This window comes from Stenella coeruleoalba (genome assembly GCF_951394435.1).
Source record: "Stenella coeruleoalba genome assembly, chromosome: 16".
Taxonomy (NCBI): domain Eukaryota; kingdom Metazoa; phylum Chordata; class Mammalia; order Artiodactyla; family Delphinidae; genus Stenella; species Stenella coeruleoalba.
Window position 1 is genome coordinate 24,564,515 of NC_137162.1, and position 17,607 is coordinate 24,582,121.

At 40.8% G+C, this 17,607-nt stretch overlaps 1 protein-coding gene across 1 annotated transcript in view; it reads left to right on the forward strand.

The window, feature by feature from the left end:
* The first annotated feature begins 2,946 nt into the window (after nt 1–2,946).
* Nucleotides 2,947–17,607, forward strand: part of CFAP43 (cilia and flagella associated protein 43) — a 99,001-nt gene continuing 84,340 nt past the window's right edge. The window contains exons 1-4 of the mRNA XM_079899756.1: nt 2,947–3,111; nt 4,493–4,746; nt 10,474–10,570; nt 15,775–15,942. Coding sequence (XP_079755882.1) covers nt 3,047–3,111; nt 4,493–4,746; nt 10,474–10,570; nt 15,775–15,942 — 584 coding nt within the window. The 5' untranslated portion in view covers nt 2,947–3,046. The remainder of the gene's footprint in view (nt 3,112–4,492; nt 4,747–10,473; nt 10,571–15,774; nt 15,943–17,607) is intronic.

Genomic DNA, 17,607 nt, shown 5'->3' on the forward strand with positions numbered 1-17,607 from the left:
CTGTGTGTGGCTTTGTTCGTTTTTTTTTGTTTTTGTTTTTTCTTTTACGTGTGGGTTTTTTCTTGGAGCTGTTTCATAGGAATTCGTGTAATAAAGACTTGGTGTTCTCTTGGTGCAAATGAAAAAAAAAAAGCACAAATGATAAAATACATTACAGTGTAACAAAAAGTTAGGTATTTATCCCCTCCATTGACTATTTAACCCTGTTTTCCCCTTTCATCAGCCGCTACAAAGTCTTCCTCTGATATTGTCTTTCACTAAGTACATGGTTTGTCAAACACATGTGACATAGTGCCACCCACAAATGCAGCAAGGGGTGCTCTGGCCATGGGTCCCCTGCTTTAAAGGACTCAGGCCTCTGTCATGGTAACAGCAGGTAATAGCACCCAACATTCTGCCAGCACCACTGCGACCCGAAAGATATACTGCTGTGATTAACCCCTTTCTGGCTCCAGAGTTCTCAGCTTTTTTCTCTTGAATGCTGTGTGGTTTGTGCTTTGTGCCCTTACCGATATCAGTAAATCTTTCACAGAGAGAACTGGAACTCATTTTCCTTATTTATCTCTCCCAGTCCATTCTCTGGGATAGTCTATCTTTCCCCTTCCCGACTAAGAAAGAAAGGCCACTCATCTTCCTCTGATCTGCATGGTGCAGAGGTCAGGGCACCTTCTCCTGAATATCAGCCACAGATATTTCCCAGAAACCCAGCTGGAGACCTCTGTTTTCATCTAAAACCCAGTCGGGATTTCATGGAGTAAGATAGCCACAAGATTGCTTTTTCAATTTGATTCTGTTCAGTTCCTCCTTTTCTCTAGCACAGGGCAAGTTCAGATTCCCAGAGTCATAGCTGATCGCAGCCAAGGTCAGTATTTGTTTCCCAGTGTCCACACTTCCTGCCCCCCTTACATCCTCTACCTACCATTTACTCTGGGAGCAGCGGCAGGACTTGCCTCATCACATTCTTCTCTAGTGGTGGCTTTAAAATGCTCAAGTTGTAGTTAAAGGTATATTGTGTTTTGGGGGGTGGTGCATGGAGAGCTTGATGGAAATACAAATAAGCCAACTAGTGAGGGAGTAGCAACAGAAATTGCCCAGAGCTTAAGAAGCACTAGAGGAGAAAGCTTGACTGTTGTCCAAGACACTTCTCCCTGTGACTCAGCAATGTGGGATTTTGTCAGCCAGTTTTGTGTTTGGCACTCGCACTAAGCACTGCCTGTGTTTGGCACTCGCATTTCAGCAAAGAAATGCTTCAAGGCAGAAACACAGAGCTCCACTCCTTCCTCATGCCACCTCAGCAAAGGACACAACCATCTCTGACTGTAATAATCAGACACCCAGGACCATCCTGGATTCTTCCTTCTCTCCTACCCCTCTTTATCAATCCATCAACAAAGTCTACAGGTTTTTACCTTTAAGATATTTGTAACACATGGACTCAACAGTGGCTTTCAACTGGGCGTGATTTTGTCCCCCAGGGGACATTTGACAATGTCCGTAGATATTTTTGATTGTCACACCTGTGGAGGTGCTACTGGCAGGGATGCTGCTAAACATCCTGCAAGGCATGAGACCCACCCCCACCCCCATCCAGTCCCAAATGCCAGTAGTGCTCAGCCTGACAGCCCTGCTTTGCTTCCCTTGTTGGGACCATGAAATCGACTCCTAGCAGATCTTCCTATTTCTATTCTCTCTACTCTCCTACACAATTGATAATCCTCCTGCAGCCAGAATGATCTTTTATAAACATAAATTGGATCATGTCATTCCTCTCTTTAAAACCATTTAATATATTTCTGTGGCTCTTAGGATAAAGACCAGAATTCTCAACTTGGCCTTCACCTGGTGCTGTGCTCCTTCTCCAGCCTTCAGTGTTTTCTACTGATCCCCCTCTGCTCCAATCACACTGCCCTTCCCAGTTCACGCCATCTGTTTTCCTGCCTTAATTCCTTTACAAAAACTGTTCTCTGCCCATTCCCCATCCTCTACCCACAGCAATCACTCCTCATCCTTGAAATCTCAGTGAAAACAGCATGTGCACACAGAAACCAGCTCTGACACTACCCATCCAACCAGGAGAGGACCACAACTTAAGCCCTATAATATCATGTTCCTTTTCTTCTTAATTCAATCTGTGATTCCTACATTTGTGTAATGGAGTGGATGTCTATCCCTCACTCCCTGGGCCCCACCAAGAAGGAAGTTCTTCTAAGTTCCATGAAGGAAGGAACTGTATCTGGTTTGCTCACTATTTTGTTCCAAGTAACTACCACAATGCACAGTAATACTGGGTAAATATTTGTGAATGAAACGAAGAGAAGGTGGCAAGATGGGAAGGAGAGACCTATAGAAAGGAAGAGGAGAGGACTGGAGAGGGGGGAGGGCAGAAGGAAAGTAGGGGAGGGCAAGAGAGTGTATGAGAGGGAAGGGAAGAGGCAAGGACAAACTGCTGACCTTTTGATCAGTTACTTCCAGAAGCTTTCTTCCTCCTTGAAATAGTTGAGGGTCCATTAGAGTGTGTAATAAGTAATTAAAGGCTTGAAGCTCTAGATTTAGACTAGATCTGGCTTTAAGTCCCACTCAGTTTTGTAGCCTTGGACAAATTAATTCTCTTATCCTGTTTTCCTTTTCTATAAAATGGGGCTGATTGGGGGGTTTGAATATTAAATGAAATAATATCTGACCGCGCTTGGAAAGACGTCTGGCACGGTCACCACTCAATATTAAAGTCTGCTACTGATATTTATTAATTTTGTAATTATATGCCCTGTACTGGGCCACTCCAGCACCCACCTTGGGGCCAGCCCCTCGCTTCGCTCTCCGCTCTCCCATTGGTCAAGACCCGTCAGCGCTTCCACCAATCCGCTTGGCTCGAGATGGAGCGGCTGAAAGGACAGAGCCAATGGGCGCAGGGGTTGCGGTCTCCCGGATACGGTGTAAACAGTGGAGACCGCCAACCCAGCAGCCAGGGGTCTCGGTGTAACCGTTGCAGACACTGGCCTGGGTCCGGCGTTTGCTACCCACGGCCCGGCTGAGAGACACATGGCCCATGGCGCAAGGCCGGGAGCGAGATGAAGCCCACAACGTCGCCCTCGGCGCGTCCCTGTCTGTGAGGTGAGGCGTTCGCGGCCCCGCGACTGACTCGTCTAGTGGAAATTCTTCCCTCAGAACTGCATCCTCTCCCTATCCGCTTCCTCCCATCCCTGTAGACCTGCTTTCACGCAAATTCGACCTCTTTTCCTTCAACCCCCAATGCCTTCCTGCAGACTTCCTTTCTCTGTGACTTCTCTCCATTCCCCTCGTCCCCTTATTCAATGACCACATTTCCAGCTCTTTCCACGCCCCACCCCTCCGTCCCTCACTATGCTGTGACCCCAGCCCTCGCTGGCTTACCCAGTACTGCTCTCCTCCACTCTCCATTTCTGCCTCCTCTTTTTGGCTATATTACCTTCAGTGATCCGTTTTGCTTTCATATATATTCCCCACTCCCCACCCCCATCCCAATGACAGCCCTCCTCCCATCCTAGTGGGCTTTGGTGATTTTCCCCGAAGTTAGGGCCGTCAATCCCTTCCTTCTATCTCCTATCCACCGACTCTGGATTTGTTTGCACTTATACTGGCCTTTGAAAAGCATAAAGCGCTGCCCAGGTGTAAGCTGGTATTGCTCTCCTTCCACATTCTAGAGTGTTACCAGCCCTATGTTCACACAGCATCCTCCACCAGTCCTGGCTGTACTCTCCATTCCCATGAAGTTTCTCTCTAAACCAGTGTCTTTCTCTTGCCCTTTCCACCATCTTTAAGCATATCTTTACTATTTAAATAGAGGTAGACTCTCCCCCTCTTCTCAGTCTCTCTCTCTCCTTGGTCTAGCTTACACTCACCAAACAATCCTTACTTAAAAATATGTTACTTTTGTGTTCTAATCTTTTCATTCATGTTGACTTGTTCCTTTTACTTGCTGCATTTATCTCTACATTTTAGATCTAAAATATGGCTACACATGCTCCATCTTTGTAAAGAAGCAATTTCCCTACTGGGCTCACAACCATAAAGCAGGCAGTCCTATTCAAAGTTGTTTTTTTAACGTTTATTTTAAAAATCAAAACTAATTTTAAAGGTAAGGACCAGGATGCACCCTGTTTTCAATTAGGACCAAGCTCTTTTCTCTCTCTGTTGTTTTTCCTTTTTCTTTTCCGAGTATACAAGACCCCAGAAATCCTTCTGAGATTTTTTCAAGTTTGAACAGAGGTTGTGCTTCACTGGAAAAGCTCTCTGAAGAAGGTGCTTGAGACCTATGTAGCTTTAGGTGGCATTTAAGTTTCTGTAGTGCCTGGACTCAAACTGGTCTCACAGCAACCTTGTGTGTTTGGGCAGAAAGGGGGTGAAAAGAGAATAGATATGTTTCAAAAATTTTGATGATCTTTTGTTTAAAAAAGAAAGAAAGAAAAAGTATTTGAAATGTATTTTATTGATGTTGATGTATCTTTTCCCAAAGATGGGTGCAAGGATTCCCCAGGCAGAATGTTCATTTTGTCAACGACAGCACCATTTGCTACCCTTGTGGGAATTTCATAATATTTATTAATATTGAAACCAAGAAAAAGACTGTACTCCAGTGTATGCATGGAATCGTGGGTGTCGTGGCAACTAACGTTCCTCATGAGGTTGTGGCTTTTTCTGACCGGCGGCTGAGACCCCTCATCTACATATACAACTTTCCTGGATTAACCAGAAGGATCAGATTAAAAGGTATCTTACAAGACGCTTCCTCTGCCATGACTGAAGGATTTTGTTTTAAGATGTGACCAGATCTAGCTCTTATAAATGAAGTCTTTTTGTTTTTGAAGGATTGTTTTTTCAGTTTTGGTGGGTTTTTTATTTGTTTTGTTTTTTGGTAATACACATTTATAAGGAAGGAATCAGGCTGATCACTTAGAATTTAATTAAGTAGGCTAGAACCTTGCTACTTAATATGTGGTCTGCTTACAATTAGCATTGCGTTACCTAGGATGCTTATTATAGATGCAGAAACTCTGCTGTCATCCAGGACCTACTGAATTGTAATCTGCGTTTTAGCCAGATTCCTTAGGTGATTCATACGCACGTTAAACTTGAGAATCACTGGGCTAGAACACTCTGTTAGAGCACTAAATGTTGTTTGTAAACCTTTTTCAGAACAGTATTTTCTTTCCTTATGATTTATGGAAAATCTAACTGAATGGATGTTGTATAACTTCTAAAGATAAGTCTCTGAGCCTCAATTTCCTTATCCATGAAATGGGGATAATGGTATCTACTGTTAAGGCTGTGGTGATAATAAATGAAATTAAGTGTAACATATGTAATTATATAATACATTTCATATATATATATGAAGTGTATATATATATAATATATATATGTCATATATACAATGTCAATCAATGTTTCCTACAGTTTAAGTTATTATTGACTCATTCATAACATCTGACCCAGGCTGGGCTGTTGCACATATACTAGGGCCTCCATGTAACGATTCCCTCATTTAACACATCTTGGACAGAAAGCTTAGGAAGTCTTGAGGCTGGTCTCAGTTCTGTAGCTTATGATCAGAGAAGTGTTTGGATCATGCCAAGGTATTCACTGTACTTTAACATTTTATTTGTGGGGAAATTTGTCTGTGTTCTTAACAGACTAAAACAACATTTAAAACATAACCCATTCATACATTGGGAACCGTCTACAGGCATATCTTGTTCTATTGTGCTTTGCTTTATTATGCTTCATAGATACTGCATTTTTTACACATTGAAGGTCTGTGGCAACCCTCCATTGAGCAAGTCTATTGACACCATTTTTACAATAGTATTTGCTCACTTCTTGTCTCTGTGTCACATTTTGGTAATTATTGCAATTTTTCAAACTTTCCCCATTATTATTATATTTGTTATGGTGATCAGTGATCTTTGATGTTACTATTTTATTTGTTTTGGGGTGCCACAAACTACACCCAAATAAGATGGCAAACTTAACCTCTAAATTTTGTATATGTTCTGACTGTTCCACCAAACAGCCATTTCCCTGTCTCTCTCCCTCTCCTCAGGCCTCCCTATTCCTTGAGACACAACACTATTGAAATTAGGCCCATTAATAACCCTACAATAGCCTCTAAGTGTTCAAGTGAAAGGAAGAGTCGCACATATCTCACTTTAAATCAAAAGCTAGAAATAATTAAGCTTAGTGAAGAAGGCATGTCAAAAGCCCAGATAGACCGGAAGCTAGGCCTCTTGCACCAAATCGTTAGTCAAGTGGTGAATGCAAAGGAAGAGTCCCTGAAGGAAATTCAGAGTGCTACTCCAGTGAACACACAAATGATAAGAAAGCAAAACAGTCTCATTGCTGATATGGAGGAAGTTTTAGTGGTCTGGATAGAAGATCAAACAGCCACAATATTTCCTTAAGCCAAAAACTAATCCAGAGCAAGGCCCTAACTCGCTTTAATTCTGTGAAGACTGAGAGAGGTGAGAAAGCTGCAGAAGAAAAGTTTGAAGCTACCAGAGGTTGGTTCATGAAGTTTAAGGAAAGAAGTCATCTCCATAACATAAAAGTGTAAGTTGAAGCAGCAAGTGCTGATGTAGAAGCTGCAGCAAGTTATCTAGAAGATCTAGCTAAGAGAATTAATAAAGGTGGCTACACTAAGCAACAGATTTTCAATGTAGATGAAACAGCCTTATATTGGAAGAAGATACCTTCTAGGACTTTTATAGCTAGAGAAGAGAAGTCAATGCCTAGTTTTAAAACTTCAAAAGACAGGCTGACTCTCTTGTTAGGGGCTAATGCAGCTTGTGACTTGAAGTTGAAGTCAGTGCCCATTTACTATTCTGAAAATCCTAGGGCCTTTAAGAACTGTGGTAAATCTACTCTGCCTGTACTCTACAAATCCTGGATGACAGCACATCTGTTTACAACATGGCTTAATGAATATTTTAAGCTCACTATTGAGACCTACTGCTTAGAAAAGAAGATTCCTTTCAAAATATTACTGCTTATTGACAGTGCACCTGGTCACCCAAGAGCTCTGGTGGAGATGTACAATGAGATTAATGTTGTTTTCATGGCTTGCTAATGCAACATCCCTTCTGCACCCCATGGATCAAGGAGTAATTTCAACTTTCAAGTCTTATTATTCAAGAAATACATTTTGTAGGACTGCAATAGATACTGACTCTTCTGATGGATCTGGGCAAAGTAAATTGAAAACCTTCTGGAAAGGGTTTACCATTCTAGATGCCATTAAGAACATTGGTGATTCATTGAAAGAGGTTAAAATATCAATATTAACAGGAGTTTGGAAGAAGTTGATTCCAACCCTGATGGATGACTGAGGGGTTCAAGACTTTAGCGGAGGAAGTAATTGCAGGTATGGTGGAAATAGCAGGAGAACTAGAATGAGAAGTGGAGCCTGAAGATATGACTGAATTGCTGCAATCTCATTGTAAAACTTGAAGAGATGAGGAGTTTCTTCTTATGGATGAGCAAAGAAAGTGGCGTTTTGAGTTGGAATCTATTCCTGGTGAAGATGCTATGAGGTTGTTGAAATGACAAGAAAAGGTTTAGAATATTACATAAACTTAGTTGATAAAGCAGTGGCAGAGTTTGAGAAGATTGACTTTAATTTTGAAAGGAGTTCTCCCCTGGGTAAAATGCTACCAAACAGCATTGTGTGCTGCAAAGAAATCGTTCATGAAAGGAAGAGTCAGTTGATGTAGTAAACTTCATTGTCTTATTTTAGTAAATAGCCACAGCCACCCCGACCTTCAGCAGTCACCACCCTCGTCAGGCAGCAGCCGTCAACATGGAGGCAGGCCCCTCCACCAGCAAAAAGATTATGACTCACTCAAGGCTGAGGTGATGCTTAGCATCTTTTGGTTATAAAATTTTTTAAATTAAGGAAATTATTTTTTTAGACATAATGATATTTCACACTTAATAGACTACAGTATAGTGTAAATATGACTTTTATATGCACTGGGAAACGAAAAAAATTTGTTACTTTATTGCAATATTTGCTTTATTGTGGTGGTTTGAAACCAAACCCATATCTCCAAAGTATGCCTGTACATGGACCGTAACTACCCTTCATCTTTAAAATTTCCACAGCTTTACAGAAATAGAGACCCAGATGTAGAGAACAAACTTATGGATACCAAGAGGGGTGGGGTGGGATGAACTGGAGTTTGGGATTGACATGTATACACTACTATGTATAAAATAGATAACTAATGAGAACCTGCTGTATAGCACAGGGAGCTCAATGCTCTGTGGTGACCTAAATGGGAAGGAAATCTAAAAAAGGGGACATATGTCTACATATAACTGATTCACTTTGCTGTACAGCAGAAACTAACACAACATTGTAAAGCAATTATACTCCAATAAAATATTTTTTTAATTAAAAATAAAATTAAAAATAATTTCCCCAGCTTTATTATTTGTCTGTAGCCCTGTACAAGCAATTGAAAGTTAATTCAAACCAATAGCCAACATTAATATTGAATAATGAAACTCTAAAGACATTTATAATAAAATTAGGACTAAGTCATCAAGGATGCCCGTTGTTACCACTAATATTAAAACCAACGTGGAGTTTCTAGCCAACGCAACAAAATATGAAACTGAAAAATTATACCTATGGGAAAGGAGTTAATGCATAATAGTGTACTGGGACTAATAAAATAATGCTCAGTAAGATGCTGGTTTCAAAATAAATATCCATACAATTAGAAGATTTAAACACTTAGGAATACTCCAAAGAAGAAATGTGACTGACCTTAATGAAGAAAACTACAAAAATCACTGATACAAAATATTTAGGCATATTCCTGCATGGAGAGTCCAGTTATTATAAAAATATTTCTCATATCTTCACAGAGTATAATTCATAGGTTTATCATATGTTTTAGAGAGCCAGGAGTACTTAAATGAAATGAATATTCTTCCAGAACAAAAAGTAGAGAATGGGAATAATTTGAAAGAGATTGATGCCAAGGCAGAGGGCCCTCCTAGCATTATGGTGCTATAGTTATGTATTGGTGCAGGGATCACTCCATCAATGGAAGAGTTGAAGGCTAGGGACAGACTCTAGAATATATACAGCTAAGTATATGATGAAGATGCTCCCCTACACATACGCACACAGGAGATGATATGGATTATTCAACAATGATATTAAAACTATGAGAACAAAAGTATCAAGTTAGGTACTCATATCATACTGTACATCAAAACATATATCAAACAAAAATAAGAGTTCATTATAAACAACAAACCCATTGAAAAGTAGAAAAAACGTGGTAGAAAACCGAAATAATTTGAGGATGGAAAAGAACTTTTCACGCGAAGGATAAAATTTTAAATAGAAAGACATGTTTTTGATTACATACAAATTTAAATCTTATGAACATCAAAAATACATGAAAAACTAACAGGCAAATAATAAACAGAGGGAAATATTTGGAACAAGGATGACCAAACATTTTCAGAGCGTTTATGAAACAATAAGAAAAAAGACAGATATTCATTAGAACAAGGGAACTTGCCCAAACTACAAGACTACCAACGACCAAAAACATAAAAACTCTTCCATTTCAATATTCATTTTAAAAAGTGTCTTTTAAACCAAGATGAGATTATTCTGCTTATCAAGGTCACAATTTTTTTAAAGTTCATAATTGCTAGGCAGAGTGCAGTGAAATTGATAGCATTCTTTTTTGTGGAAGGTGGGGGTAAAAATTGATACAAAGACATGAATGTAAAGACAGACATAGGAGAAGGCAAAGCTTGCATCTATGGAACCACACTGAAGAGCAGATGAAGGAGAGGAAACCAGAGGCTCATATGCAAGGAGTCAGAAGCCAACATGTCCCTGTTTTAGCATCCTCATGATGCACATTTTAAACACGTTGTTGCTAAGACTTTTAATGTCATGTTTCATTTCTTCAGCTGTAGGTACAAATGAGAATAGACCTTTTACAGTTGTTCCAAGAACTAGAAGATACTAAGCTAAGGGCCAGATATGGCCTAAGAGTCAGAGATATGGAAGTAAGCTTGAATTACTACAATTCCCCAGGGTTTTTCAAGTTGTTAGAATAATTTTTCTAATTACTATGTTTCATATAGTTATGGAATATTTTATGGTTCTTGGGCCGTTTCAAGCCAAATGGGGACATACGTGGTGCAGCATGCTCAGTTTTGCACTGAAGACTAGAGAGAGTGACCTTGTGGTCTTAATTCACTCTAAAATCTTTTAAACATGTATCTGAACTTAGCTCATAGCTTTCTGTTAATAGTGTTAGAAATCAACCAAGACATCTCTTATTCCAGGAGCCAAATGCTTTTGAATTATGTAAAAATTATTAGATAAGGGAAATTAAACTATAAAACTATAGTTAATATGAACATAATGGTTAAATCCTTGTAATGGATTTTGTATTTTAGGTAATGTTCTTCTGGACTACACTTTACTTTCATTCAGTTACTGTGGCACCTACCTGGCTAGTTACTCCTCCCTCCCAGAATTTGAACTGGCCCTCTGGTAAGTTGCAGCCTCCTGCAGAATTCCTTTCATTGGGTCACATTTTAATCCTGTCCTTCTGGATTGTATCAAAGGACATATACATGAAAAATCCAGAACAAGGAAAAATGGAAGGAATAAAAGTCCTAATCATAAGGTTTAATATAGTCACTACTTTCAGGCAGAAAATTGGCAGGGCAAAAGCTAAAAGAGATTAATTACCGTCTTTCTCTTTTTGTTAACCTGTTATAATATTTCCTTTGTCAGGTACAGAACACATGGATAAGTACATAAAGTTTCATCTTTTCTTAAAACAAATTGTACCTTTGAAGTATTTTCATATTTTCCACTAATGTTGAAATTAAGATGGTCTCTATATTAGAGCTCAGTTTGAGTAATTGTTTTTAGGGACATTGGAACAATTATATGTTCAGAGAATGGAACATTATATCCCATTTTCCAGCTGTAGAGGAAATACTTGTGAATAAGACACATGCCTGGTCTTTTCTGGGTCACTTCATGTGGCCACCTTCAAAGCTGCACTCACTCTTCCATCCATAATATAAACTGCTTCGGGGGGGAATTTATCTTATTAAGGGGAAATACAGAACGTTCCACCAATGGTTGAGGACACTCCTTACATACCCGCATTTCTCAGGAAAAAATGTAATAATCTAGATTCTGAGAACAACATTTAGTTTATGCAGAGTTACTTTTTGAAAAAAGCTTTACTGAGGTATGACTGGCGTATAATATAATGCTCACACACACACACACACACACACACACACACACACACACACACCTTGATAACTCTTGACTTACCCATAAATCATCACCATAATCAGGATAATGAATATATCCATCACGTCCAAAAGTTTCCCTTTGCTCTTCAGACCCTTCCTTACTGGCTCTTGCCACACATTCCTGTACACCATCGTTGCCCTGCCCCTCGCCCCCAGGGAACCACTGATGTGTTTACTCACACTCTGGATTACTTTGCTTTTTCTAGAATTGCACACACATTATATACCCTCTTTTTTGGTCTGGCTTCTTCCATGCAGCAGTTATTTTGAAACTCTCTCATGTACTGTGTGTTTCAATAGTTCATTCCTTTCTATTCCATGGTATGGATGTACCACAGTTCGTTTACCCACTCACCTGTTGATGGTTGTCTTGGTTTGCTAGGGCTGCCATTAACAAAGTACCACAAACTGAGTGGCTTAAACATAGAAGTTTATTGTCTCACAGTTCTGGAGGCCAGAAGTCTGAGATCAAGGTGTCAGCAGGGTTGGCTCCTGCTGAGGACTGTGAGGGACAATCTGTTCCAGACTGTGAATAACTGTCTTTGTGTTCACATGGTGTTCTCCTTGTATGTGTATCTGTCTCTTAATTTCCCCTTTTTATAAGGATACTAGTCATATTGGAGTAGGGCCACGCTAAATGGCTTCATTTAATTCTGTAAAGACCCTCCTTCCAAATAAGGTCACATTCTGAGATACTGAGGGTGAGGACATCCACCCTTGAATTGTGGGGGACACAGTTCAACCATAGCAGTACTTAAAGGATGAGTAGGAATCAGCTTTGTGAAGAGGAAAAGGAAGAGGATTCTAAGCAGAGGAAAGGCATGTGCAAAGGCCATGAGGTCAGAAAATATGGCGAGTTTGCAGATTTAATTAAGAGATCATAATGATGAGAACAAGAGATCAGCCATGACAGGCAAGCCCAGAGGGACAGTCTGAGGCCAGCTCATGAGCAGCCTTGTAAATATGTGACCATGTAGTTTACCATCCAAATCAGGACGCTTGTGAGAGTGAAAGGGGTATGTTATCAATAATTAATACAGAAGGATACTCACCCTACGTATAAGTCATGCTAGTAGGCACATCCTTTATCCTAGAGACATTGGGAGACTATTAAGGATTTTAACCAGGGATGTGACATGATTAGATCTGCATGTAAGGACACTCCTAGTCACATCATGGAAGGATATTGGAGGGAAGTAAGCCATGAACATCAATTAGGAGGCTGTGGTGGTCCAGATGAGAGATGGTTGTGGCATGGACTGGGGTGGTGAGTATAGGGACAGAGAAAAGTGGAGATGTTTAGGAGGCAGTACCATGAGGCTTGGTGACCGACTGAAAGTTGGGCGTGGTGCTGACAGAGAGGGACAGTTGAGGGTTTTACCCAGAGTTGTGACTTGGGAAACTTGAGGACGTTGTGGTGCTTTTCAGAAAGATATAGAGAGCATGGGTGGAGGGAGGTAGGACGAGGCAATGGGGAAGATGAGTTGGGACAGCGGAGTGTGCCTGAGATAAAGAAATGGGGACGTCTAGTTGGCAGTTGATCTATCAGTTAGGATTTAGGTTCAGTTGCTGTCACAGAAGCCCAAATCACCCTAAAGAGGTGGCTTAAACAAGACTGAAGTTTCTTTCCCTCCCATGCAGCAGTCCAGGTATGAGCAGCCCATGGCTGGTCTGCTGGCTCCCCAGTGTCTGGGACCTGTCCACCCTATTTTGTTGTTCTCCTACTCCTAGCGTGTTGCCCTCATCTCTAGTCTGAAGTGGGGCACCAGCCATGTATTCTGGGGAGCCATGTGGAAAGGAAAAACATAAGGGGAAGGGCACAAACATTTGTTGGAATGCCCAGCCTGGGAGCTGCACACACCACTGCCACTTAGATCCCACTGGCCAGCTTAGTCACAAGTCAAATCAAGCTACAAGGGAAGCTGGGAAATATGGTCCTCACTGTGGGTGACATGTGCCTGGCTAAAAACCAGGGGTTCTGTTACTCAGAGGAAGAAATGGAGAACAGATGTTGAGAGACACAATCTGTCACTGTCCTAGATAGCCAGACCCAGAGCACAGGAGAGAGGACTGGAGTTTAACATTTGGGTGTTGTTACATCAGTTTAGTAACCAAAGTGCGAAAAGTGGATTAGAGCACCTACAGAGGAACCTCAGACAGAACCTAGAGGAAGACCAATAAAAGGGATTGAAAGAGGCAGAGGGATCTCACAGGACACTCAGAAGGAGCAGTCATGGAGCAAAGAGGGACAGAGGCATGGAGGTTCCAGAATATGCCTCAGCCTGGATTCCAGAGAAAGCAGAGCCTGAGGCGGAAGCTCACCAGCGACTTCTTTAGGAGGGAGTAAAGTTCCAGGTGGGAGGCAAGCTGGAAAAGCGGGCAGGGAAGGGGAAGGAGCCAATGTGAATGCGCATTACTTCACTGGGCACCACTTGGCTGCTCTGTCCCACAGGTGGTCTTCTGAGAGGCCGTAATGGACTCCTGTGAACATGGACAGTCCCTGGGCTATGACACAGGGGGCTGGCGAAGGGAGAGGAAGATATGGGAACTTACCCACCTACTCCCGTTACCCTATCGATCAAAGTTTCCTTGCCCAGGGTATTAACTCCGCCGTGCTTTCAGATTTATTGCAACCTGGGATGGCCCTGTGCGTGTGGAGCAGGCATGAGGTGTGCCCGTGAAGTTAGTTGAAGCCTACACTGCTGGCCAGCCACCGAGTCAGCTAGGCAGAACAGGTGCTCCAGGTCCCAGAGACAGTGCGAGGCCGACAGGTATGGGGTGTCCCATGAGAGCTGTGTGACAGTCCAAGAGTCATCCCAGAAGGTAGTTGTGGTGAGCGGAGTCCAATCCTGCAGAAGTGAAGTTAGACAAGGACTGAGAAGTGCCTGCTGGGTTTGAGATGAAGGCGGATGTCAGTGGATCTTGGAGACACACCGCTTTGTCGATGGAATGGTGGTGATGGGATGCACATTTCCTGGAATGAGAGAGTGGGCGTGAGAAAGAGGAGGCGGTGAGTTTAGAACAACTGGCTCGGGAAGTCTGGCAAGAAGGGAGGGAGAGAGACGTGGAATGGTGAGACTGAGGGAGGGCTTTTTTTTTTTTTTTTTAAGATAGTACAGATGAGCGCTTAATTTAAGTGCTGACAGGGAGGAGTCAGGAGAGAGGGAGAGTCTGAAGATGCAGAAGAGAAGGAACAATGGATAAACTAACGTTCCTAAGAAGTCAGGACCTGTAGGGTTCAGAGCACAGGTGGTGAAATTGGCCTTAGGCAGGAGAAAGGATATGCCTTCACTGTAACAGAAGAGGAGAGGGAAAGAATGATACAGATCCTGGCAGGTCACTACACTCGCTAGCAGAAATTTGGAGGAATTCTCAGTTGATGGCCTCTGTTTTCTTTGTGGAAATCAAAGCCATTTACTGAGAGTAAGAAAGAGGCGGAGGAGTTTGAGGCTTCAGGAAAATGGAGAGTATTAAAAAATCAGCACTTTAGAGAACAGGAGAGAAAACCAACCAGAGAAACATAGCAGGACTGGAGGTGGTATAGAGGGTCCCTGGGGGTGGTAACCACGAATTTATAATGTCACTGACGCACATAGTCCTGTGGTCTTTCTTCTTTTCTCTCAACTGCCCAGGCTTTCAGTCGTATCCATCCAGGGTTCATGGGTTTTCCTAGGCATCTGAAGCAGAAAGTCAAAAAATCCAGGGAAACAGTGGTACCAGCAAGAGAATGGTTGATATTGATGGATGGGACCTTTGTGACGGGGATGGAAAGAGGTGGAAGCAGGAGGGAGCTGATAGACAAGGCGAGCTCCACACCTATTAGTTCCAATTCGCAAACCACAACCCTGAATGGAGTTCTGGCTCCATTCAGGAGCCAGACAGCTCAACATTAATTTTTTTTCTGTGTATGTCATCTAGCAAAGGAACTTGCTCGTGATAGGCATTCACGATATTCTCTCAAATAGGTAAATGATTTAGTCTGTTTCAAGGTACTAGTACTATGATTTTAAAAGCTCAGTAAATGGTCTACTGGCATCAGTGTGTACAGCACGTCTCGATCTATGAGGAGTACTCATGTGTACTAAGAGATTTAGGTACCTACACTTACTTCTCAGCAAATGTGATGATATATTCCATTTTCTAGATTTGAACGGGTCAAATCCAAATTTGATAAGGAGATAAAACAGCCTTAGTAGCATATTGAAGAGTAATATTTTAAAATAGTTATTTTGCTTCCCTAGGAGGGCACACTATAATAATAAGCATAATTATTTATAAATTTGATATTAAGATCATAGATTAATAAGCTATATCATAAATTCTCAATTTATGTAAATTGTTTTCAAATAATTAGATAAATGTTCTCAAGATATGAAGTTCAAACGAATTATTTTTCACCAAACTCAATTTTCCTCTCAGGAACTGGGAATCGGGTGTCATTTTGTGCAAGAAATCACAACCCGGTATAGATGTGAGCCAGATGACTTTTAACCCCATGAACTGGCACCAGTTGTGCTTGTCAAGTCCAAGTGCAGTGACTGTGTGGACAGTCGAAAGAAGTAACCAGGAGCATTATCTCGAAGCAAAGTAAGAGACTTCATTGCAACACAACAAAGGGGGGATTTTTGTTTGCATTCATGTAACGTGATTGGATCAGTCTGGTGAATTAAGTGGCTTTGTACGTGCATCCTTTTTTTTTCTGGTTGTTTTTTAAATACTTTTAAATTAAGTTTTATTGGAGTATAGTTGATTTACAATGTTGCGTTAGTTTCTGCTGTACAGCAAAGTGAATCAGTTATACATATACATATGTCCACTCTTTTTTAGATTCTATTCCCCTATAGGTTATTACAGAGTATTGAGTAGAGTTCCCTGAGCTATACAGAAGGTTCTTTTTTTTCCCCTTCCTTATTTATTTATTTTAAGCAGGTTCTTATTAGTTATCTATTTTATACATATTAGTGTATCTATGTCAATCCCAATCTCCCAATTCATCCCACCGCCATCACCCCACGCCCCCTGCTTTCCCCCTTTGGTGTCCATACGTTTGTTCTCCGCATCTGTGTCTTTATTTCTGCCTTGTAAATGGGTTCATCTGTATATACGTGCATCTTAACTTAAAACATTCTTTCTACATATATCAATATAATTTCCTTGGAGTAGTTGTTTGCATTTCGAAAGGATTCTCTGTGCTTTGATTTCCCACTGAGTTTCTTTTAAATATCAAGCTTTTCCCACATGTTTTAAATCAAAATTGTATTTGCTCTTACTATTTCAAAACATGCCTATTGTGTGTATATATATATATATATATATATATATATATTTTATAAAAAGGTCATGTTATCACTTTTTGCTCCTATTACTTTGATGCCCAACTGAAATCTCAAAAATAAGAAATTTTTAGATATGGGAAGTGTGTAGATTATACCTTCAGCCACATTATCTGTAAACAAAAGGGTAGTTGCATGTAGTGAAGTCATGGAATTGCCTGTTTAAATAGAACTGGGTCAAAGAGAAGTTCTATGACCAATGTCCTGGTGATAGCTGATAATAATGGTACCTTTGTTGAAAAGAATTCAAAGACTCAAGGTGCCCCTGAGCTGACCATTCTCATCATACTCCCCAAAGTCAAAGACTAAGGAAACGTTGGGCATACACATCCTTGAAATTGCAGTTTTTGAGAAACTGCCTTCTTAAAGAGCAATGCAAAGCGAGTAAATGAAGTTTTCAAATGGAAAACCCTAAGAGAGGCACTTCTTTCTCCTCAGTATTCTTTATGTCTCAATTTCATTTTTACAAGAACCCATTGAATAGCCAAATCTGTCTCAAGGCAGAGTTGACAACACTGTACCTTTTTATAAAGTGGGTAATGTCTCTATCAGATCCTCGCCACGGCAGGCAAGTAATTTATCACATCTTTCTCTCCTTTTGCTTCCCTTGAATATGCTTCTTTAGTTCTGAATGTTGAGTTGTGATTTTTCTATAGGCAAATAAAGTGGGAGGCAAAGTGAGTGGATTGCCCTGGATCAGAAAACAAGCAGGATTTGAAAATACTTAGTTAACTAAGTCTTGCATTTGAGTAGTAAGTACTGTTTTTGCGTGATCATCTTTCAAAATTATTCATCATTCATAAAACATAACCAAAAACATTTTGAGTTTAACACATAAAGCCATGAATTCTCTAAACTCACTTTTATAGCCATGTTGTGGTTTAAAAGTAAATATTTGGCAAATCTGAAAGTAAATTCT